Source organism: Chiroxiphia lanceolata, chromosome 19 (genome assembly GCF_009829145.1).
Source record: "Chiroxiphia lanceolata isolate bChiLan1 chromosome 19, bChiLan1.pri, whole genome shotgun sequence".
Classification (NCBI taxonomy): Eukaryota; Metazoa; Chordata; class Aves; order Passeriformes; family Pipridae; genus Chiroxiphia; species Chiroxiphia lanceolata.
The window spans coordinates 11768176-11776246 of record NC_045655.1 but is presented as its reverse complement, the minus strand read 5'-3'; the positions used below and the strand labels follow the sequence as shown (position 1 = coordinate 11776246).

Genomic DNA, 8071 nt, shown 5'->3' with positions numbered 1-8071 from the left:
CCTATAACTTCATCCCCTACAGCCTCCCCATTCCCCATGCCCCCTTCCCCTATATCCCCATTCCCCATATCCCATTTCCAGTATACCCGTTCCCTGTATCCCATATCCCATATCCCATTCCCGGTATCCCCGTTCCCTATATCCCATATCCCATTCCTGGTATACCCGCTCCCTATATCCCATATCCCATATCCTTGTTCCCTATATCCCATATCCCCGTTCCCTGTATCCCATATCCCATTCCCGGTATCCCCGTTCCCCGTATCCCATATCCCCGTTCCCTGTATCCCATATCCCATTCCCGGTATCCCCGTTCCCTGTATCCCATACCCCCGTTCCCTGTATCCCATATCCCATTCCCGGTATCCCCGTTCCCTGAATCCCATATCCCCGTTCCCTGTATCCCATATCCCATTCCCGGTATCCCCGTTCCCCGTATCCCATATCCCCGTTCCCTGTATCCCATATCCCATTCCCGGTATCCCCGTTCCCCGTATCCCATATCCCCGTTCCCTGTACCCCATATCCCATTCCCGGTATCCCCGTTCCCTGTATCCCATATCCCCGTTCCCTGTATCCCATATCCCATTCCCGGTATCCCCGTTCCCTGTATCCCATATCCCCGTTCCCTGTATCCCATATCCCATTCCCGGTATCCCCGTTCCCACCCGTTCCCACAGCGCCCCCCAGCGCCGCCGTTCCGCCGCCGCTGCGCGTTGTGCGGGGCCGGGCCCCTCGCGGCCGCCGTCGGGGGCGGGGCGGGCCGGGCCGGGGCTGGAGCGACCATGGGGAACCTGTTCGGGCGGAAACGGCGGAGCCGCGTCACGGAGCAGGACCGGGCCGTGCTGGTGAGAGAGGGGGCAACGGGGCGGGACCGGGCCGTGCTGGTGACAGAGGGGATAACCGGGAACGGGGCGGGACCGGGCCGTGCTGGTGACAGAGGGGATAACCGGGAACGGGGCGGGACCGGGCCGTGCTGGTGCTGTCCCGGTCCCGGTCCCCTCCCCGTGGCGTTTGCCGGGTCTCCGCGGCCGTGGAGGAGGCGAGGCCGGGGCTGAGCCACCCCCGGTGCTGGTGCCGCCGGGGAGAGCCCGGGTGGGAGGGCGGCGGGGCCGGCAGTGGTTCGGGGGCTGCTGGAACGGCCAGGGCTCGAGCTGTGACCCGTGTCCGTCCCTCTGTCCGTCCCTCTGTCCATCCCCTTGTCCGCCCCTCTCCTCTGCAGCAACTGAAGCAGCAGCGGGACAAGCTGCGGCAGTACCAGAAGAGGCTGAGCCTGGGCCTGGAGCGGGAGCGGGCGCTGGCCCGGCAGCTGCTCAAGGATGGCAAGAAAGAGTGAGGGGGGAAGGGTCACCGGGGGGGGCGAGGGCCGGGGGAGCGTCAGTGCCCAGTACAGGGTGTCCCTGGGAAGGAAACCTCACTGGAGTCAGAATCGTGGAATGGTTTGGGTTGGAAGGGGCCTTAAAGCTCATCCAGTCCCACCCCACCCACCTCCCACTAGCCCAGGTTGCTCTAAGCCCCGTCCAACCTGGCTTTGGACACTTCCAGGGATCCAGGGGCAGCCACAGCTTCTCTGGGCAACCTGTGCCAGGGCCTCACCACCCTCCCAGCCAGGAATTTCTCCCTGACACACAGTTTGCTCATCGTTGCTCTTCACAGGAGCAGCCCAGTTACACTGCGCGTGGCTTAAGTTGCACAGAACAAGCATGGGTTTTTGTTGGGGTTCTTTTGGCCTTTATTTGGTTTCAGCTGTGCTGAGTTTTCCTCCCTCCCTGTCCCCCAGGAAAGCCATGCTGCTGCTGAAGAAGAAACGATACCAGGAGCAACTCCTGGATAAAACAGAGAACCAGATCAGCAACCTGGAGCGGATGGTGAGCGAGGGCCGGTCACTGGGGGGGCCTTGGTCTGTGCTCCTGGGTGGGCACTCCCCTGGATCCTGTGGAATTCCATTTCAACTGCCAGTCCTGACAGGGGTTTAGCCCTCTGTCCAAAAGCAGATGTCTCCAGAGTTGTACATGTGCCATGACTGTTCCTTACAGAGGCAGAGGGGTGAGCGTGTGTTTGGACTCTGTGGGGCAGGTTACGTGTTAAATACTGTTTTGTAAATTGCTAAAACGTTACTCACAGTGTGAGTGGCTGCACTGGAGACTTCCTTGGGCTTGTCTCAGAATTATAATTTCAGAACTGGATGTGTTTGGGTTTGGGGAGGCCTCAGCTGAGACTGGCAGCTGGAAAATGAGGGGAAATCAGTTCAAGGGCTGCTGGACGTGCTCGTGGAGCTGCTTGTGCTGAGCTTTTTGTGTGGATATTTCTCACTGCTGGTGTACAGAGGATTCTTTGCAGCTTCTCTGGGGTCCCAGCAGCCTGTGTCTGGCTGATGGGGACCACAGAATCATGGAATTTCCTTGGTTGGAAAAGGCCCCTGAGACCATCGAGCCCAACTGTTCCCCAGCACTGCCAAGGCCACCACTGTCCCCAAGTACCACATCCACATGGCTGTTAAATTCCCCCAGGAATGGGGACTCCCCCATGCCCTGAGCAGCCTGTGCCAGTGCCTGGCCAAAGTGTGACAGGGTCTTCCCTTTCTCCTTTCCATTCCAGGTCCAGGACATTGAATTCACCCAGATTGAAATGAAGGTCATTGAGGGCCTGAAAATAGGCAACGAGTGTCTGAACAAAATGCACCAGGTACGTGTGGCTGGGGCAGCTCAGCACCTTTGCCCAAGAGGGGCTTGGCTGGAGCTGCCTCCCTGCAGGCCTCACCCACACCTGGACTTTGGCTCTTCCCTTCAGGTGATGTCCATAGAAGAAGTAGAAAGAATAATAGGAGAAACCCAGGATGCTGTGGAGTACCAGAGGGTATGTATGGCTGTTGGGAGCAGGCTCTGCCTGCTCTGCAGAATTCCTTGGATGTGCACTGTGTTCCCAGCCCTGTTTAAGAGCCATCAGAGTGAAAATTAACTCCTTCCCTCTCTCCCACAGCAAATAGATGAGCTCCTGGCTGGCAGCCTGACCGAGGAGGATGAAGATGCCATTCTAGAAGAGTTAAATACTATCACTCAGGTAGGATTGACGTTCTTGTGATTAAAATCCACGCTTTCAGGAAGTTGGTTGTAATAGGAGATAAAGTGAGATACAGGAGGTGCTGTGACCACTGCCAGATGTGTGTCACATGTTGTCTTTCACGTCCTTGCAGGAACAGTTGGAGCTTCCAGAAGTTCCCTCAGAGCCGCTCCCAGAGAAGATCCCAGGTACGCTCTCTCTGCAGCTTTGGCTTCCAGGCAGTAGTCTGGGACCCTCTCCCAGTGTAAGTGTTGTCCCAGAAAATGGGAAGGAGTCCCAGCTCCCTGGTGTGAGCCCTGTTCAGTGGGCTGTGCCAGCTGCCCCCTCGTCGTGTGGCAGGTCCAGCTGAGCCCTCACCCGAGAGCACCCGAGGCTCCGCTCTCTGTTCCGTCGGCATCTGGTCATTCCCTCCAGGAGTTTCCTCCTTCCTCTGTACCTGCCCTGAGGCAACCACCTGCCTTGAGACACCTTGTTGCATTGTGAAGTTCCATGAGGAATTCCTGCCCTGCTTGTCCCAGGGAAGACTCTCCCACAGCACTCAGACTGGTCCCCTGCACGTCGTCACAAGGCAGGGACAGTTATTTTGTGGATATTGGATTCTCCCTGCACAACACGGGATCTCACAGAGGCTTCTGAGGGCTTGTAGCTCTTCTCACCTTGTGTCACAGGGGTTGGAACCAGCTGGGTGAGGATCTCTGGAGTCACTCAGCTCCAGGACTGTTGGAGCACGAGCTGCACACAACTGATGGTACAGGAGCATCTGCTCCTGAATGGTGCAAAACCTCAGCAGATGGGTTTTGTGGGAATTCAGCTGGGAAGTGGGAGAGAGCCCGTGAAGGAGGTGACCAGATGGGCACTGGTGGCCCTGCCTGGCGAGGAAGGAGCTCACACAGGTCACTGCCCATGGTGAGATGCTGAAAACTCAAACTGGTGAAGACTCTTCTCCTGGGGCAGCAGAACCCCGAGCCATCACTCACAGAAGCTAGACCTCCCTGCTTGTGCAAACAGGAGCTGGAAGAAGCCATTTCCTCCGTGTGGAATCTGCCCAGGAGCAGTCTGGGATGTGGGGAATGGGGCTGGTTTCTTTGGTGCTTGTTTACTCGTAAACAGGGCTCAGATGTCATCGCTGTGTGCTGGCAGCAGCGGGAGCCAAGCAAAACACAGCCTGGCCCTGTGGCTGCAGCTGTCTGAGCCTCGTGGTGCCAGATCTGAGGGATCAGGGGAACAGCTGGACCTACCCCTGCACTCCAAAAAAGGCTCCTGCACTGGATCTGTGTCATTGGGCTGGTGGCTCACTGGGTTGGGTGTGTTCTGAAACTGTTTGAATTTGTCGGGTGCTGTGAGAAAGGGCCATACTGGGAACATGGGATTATTTATAACCAACTTCTCTTATTTCAGGTGCTGTGCAAGCATTTGCTGCTCTGCAGGATGGATTCTGAGCCCTGGATCCTCCTCAGGAGATGGCTGCAGGGTATTTACAGTCTCTGTTTCTGTAACAAGTTTCTTTTCCTTCCACAGAAGCGTCACCCGTCAAGAACAGGCCAAAGCCAGAGCTGGTGGCAGCGTCTTAACTCCCAGAGCTGGGGATTCCCCCACGAAACTTTCACCGAGGACAGTTTGCCCTCCCAGGGTGTGCTGGGAACAGGCAATGCCTTGGCAGCATCCCAGCTGTGCTGGGTGGATTGTGGAGCGGGATTCCCTGCGCAGGGCGGGGACCCGGCTGATTATCGCTCTTGTATCAAGATTATTTTCTAGTGCTTTCTTTTTTTGTAACTTAAATTCTAAACTCACTCAGCTGCGCTGTCTCGGGATTAAACAGCAACTCTAAAACCTCCAAAGCCAAATTTTTCTCTGTAGGTTTGATTTTGGTGGCCAATCTGCCTTTGCTCTGACTGAAATCCCAGGAAATCCCACCCTCGGAGTGATGGTGTTTGTGCTGGGCTTGGCTGGGCGAGCACAAGCCCTCCAGACCACCCTGTTGTCTCTGTCCCTCTGTGTCCCTTCACTTTTCCTCTCCTGATTCTGTCTGTGGATGGGCTGCTGTGTCCCTTGGCCTGCTGTAGGTTGGGCTGAGCTCCTGCAGGCAGCGACACGTCGCGCTACGGGCTGGAAATGGTTCTGTCTTGTGCAAAAGCAGCTTGAGGGTGTTTAATTTGGGCCAAGTTCAGCCTGTTTGCTTGGCTCTGCACTTGCTGGCAGCGGTTCTGGTCGGGGAAAGGCCTGATCTCATGTGAGGTGAAGAGCTGGCCTTGGTCACAGTTCAGATCCTGCTCTGGGAGCCCCGCGGTGCTGAGTGAGACTGGGCTGGCAGAAATCTCTTGAAATGCCAGCAAGGAACCTTCTGCCTGTGTTGAGAGCCAGGATTCCTCCCTCGTTGGCTCTGCTCCGTCGTCAGGAGTTCACCTTTGTGACATTGGGATGGACTGGGATGGACTCTGCTCCCGCTGGCAGCTCCTGGGGGACGATTCCTCGCGGGCTCGGAGACGGGAAGGTCAGGCTGGGATGAACGGGAGGCTCGTGCTGTACCAGACACGAGGCCTGAAGCTTCATAGATCAACACAACAAAGACTCTGCTCCAGGAGTAGCTCGAGGGAGCCCCGTCCCCTCCAGCCGACCCTGCGGAGGACACTCGGAGCCCGGTGTGGAGTGGGGTGACACCAGGTCACACGGATGATGAAGGGTCTGGAACACTGCCTGGCCAGGTGGTGGGCAGATTTAGCTGCTCTTGGAAGCAAGCTCACCTGCCAGCTTGCAGATGCTCTTCAGGACACTGCAGGTCTTTATTTATTACGTTCTTGAAACCACAACCCTTAATCTGCGTTTCTGTGACAGCAGAAGAAGGACCAGAGGGTCCTTGGAGACTTTTGGAGATTGTCACTGGGTTGTGGGATCTGGTGCTAGACAACAAGTGATCCCAGAGACTCTGCTGCTCCCCTGTGGTGCTGGGCCAGCAGCAGCTCTGGGCTGAGTCGTGTCCTCCGTGTCCTTTCCGTTGTGTTCCAAAGACTGACCAGTGCATCCTCGTCCTCCTCGTGTCCTCAAGGCAGTGAGTACCTTGGAGCCACCCTGTTTCCAATCCCACTGCTCTCTCCTGATTAATGTTCCCCAATAAACCCAGGCCCAGAGCCCTGGGCTCATGTTTACCAACAGTGCAGTTTTGGCAAACCCCCACTGTCTGTGGAGCTGGGGGGGTTTGGGTGACCCCGGAGCCTGTGCTGTCACCCCAGCCAGTGCTGGAACAGCCAGACCCTACTCCCAGCCCTCCCGGGGAGAGGCTGTGTCCTGCTCTGCTCCCGGTGGTTTATTTTCTCTGCTCAGTCCTGGCTGTGCTGCAACGCAGCCTGTTCCCACCAGAGAGAGCCTTGGATTCACCAGCGCGGTGCTGGCAGAGCATTTCTGGGCAGCGTTTTCCCTTCAAGGCTCCTGCAGCCCGTTGCCAGCCTGACGTCGAGTTGTTTAACACGACCCTAATGAATTTGGATCCGTAGGAATGAGAGCTGGGCTCTCCCAGGAAGGTCTCAAGGGGATCTGGCCTGGAAAACCCTGTTCCATGGGATTGGCATTGCCACAGGTGAGGGGGGAGAGGGACGAGGAGGGAGGAGGACTGCAGTGCCTCTGCTCCAGTTTGCTTTCTCATGAATGTCCTGGCAGCAGGAGAGATGTGAGCCAACCATCCCCAGGGGAGCTGCAGAGAGGCTGGGCCAGGTCCCGGTGGCTGCTCCTGGGTGGAAGCGGGTGCAGAGAGGGAGCAGGGCTGGTGCTGAAGGGGTTAATGCAGCTCCTTCCATTCCTTAATACAGTGAAGAGGCCATTTACTGATCTAACAGGAAAGTTTGGAACAGATTGGCTGCAGCTTCCTCTGCTAATCCCTGCCCCAAACAGCTTGTGCTGGGTCTCCTTGGGAGGAAGAGCTGGGAGTGGGCTGTGACCTCTGTGCTGTGCTGTGACAATAAACTGGTTCTAATGGTTTCACCAACTCTTGTTCCAGCCTCATGTTTTCACAGTGAATGTTTTGGATGAGCAGGAGTTGCTTTCCTCCACCCTCACCTCTTCACTCCCTGCTCCTGGGAGAGATGTGGGCAGGAATTTCAGAGCAGGCTCCGTGTGTAACAAGAACAATCCTGTTTGCCTGGATGGCCCAGGGAGGCTCGGGTGGCACCGGCAGCTCTGTGACAGTCCTGGCACAGCCCTGAGCCAGGTACAGGTGAGCTGGAGGGATTTTTGAGAGCCTCTGCCTTATCTAGGTGTGATTTTGGGGTTGTCCTGTGCAGAGCCAGGATTCACACTTAATGATCCTTGTGGGTCCCTTCCAGTTGCGAATATTCCGTGATTCTATTGTTGCTGCAAAGGTGAGCAGCCCCTGCCCCTGTCACAGCACTGTGCCTGCCTGTCCCTCATCACCTGTGGGGCAGGGGTTGGGGCAGATCCCCTCGGGAATCTTTGGAGAAACAGCTTCGGGGGAAGGGGGCTCTGCTGGGAGGCAGGAGCGAGGGGCTGGACCCCGTGTTGGGGAGGATGTTTGGAAGGGCTGCCCTCCCACCTTGGGTTTGTAGTGAGGCCAAGCTGGATTTTTTTGCAAGAATTACTCTGGAGCTGGTGACAAACTGAGCCATGACCAGCCCGTGCCCTGGGCCTCCAGGGATGTGTGGCTCCATCCTGATGGACTGCACTGTCCTGCCCTGGGCTGGGCTCCCATCTCCCCTCCTTCCACTGCTTCCAGACCCCCACAGCCAGCACCAGACCTCCGTGCTTGTCCCTGTTCAGAACAGGCACAGGGACTGGGGACACCGTGGGCAGAGCAAGGCCACAGGACAGCACAGCTCAGCCCTGGGGGTGCAGGATGAGACCCCCCCAGGCTGTGCCTGAGCCGCCGGCTGGTGCTTGGACACCAGCTGGTCCCTCCTTGCTCTGGATTTTCGTGTCCCCTGCTGATGGAATCACTAGGATGCCTCCAGCCCCCTCCTGCCTGCGCCAGCCGGACCCTCAGCAGCAGCTCAGCCCCCAGCCTGTC

General features: G+C 57.3%; 1 protein-coding gene across 2 annotated transcripts; it reads left to right on the top strand.

Annotated features, from left to right (window-relative positions):
- Window positions 1-736: 736 nt before the first annotated feature.
- On the top strand, window positions 737-7036 carry CHMP6 (charged multivesicular body protein 6). Of its 2 annotated transcripts, none has more exons than XM_032706847.1 (8): window positions 737-848; window positions 1223-1332; window positions 1781-1868; window positions 2599-2685; window positions 2791-2856; window positions 2980-3060; window positions 3194-3248; window positions 4579-7036. In XM_032706847.1, exons 1-8 carry the CDS (start codon window positions 786-788, stop codon window positions 4629-4631), a joined length of 603 nt encoding a protein of 200 aa, XP_032562738.1. In that variant the 5' UTR covers window positions 737-785; the 3' UTR covers window positions 4632-7036. The 2 variants fall into 2 exon arrangements, with proteins under 2 accessions (XP_032562738.1, XP_032562737.1); XM_032706846.1 differs by having other exon boundaries at window positions 756-848; window positions 3194-3304; window positions 3400-4904.
- Window positions 7037-8071: the final 1035 nt, after the last annotated feature.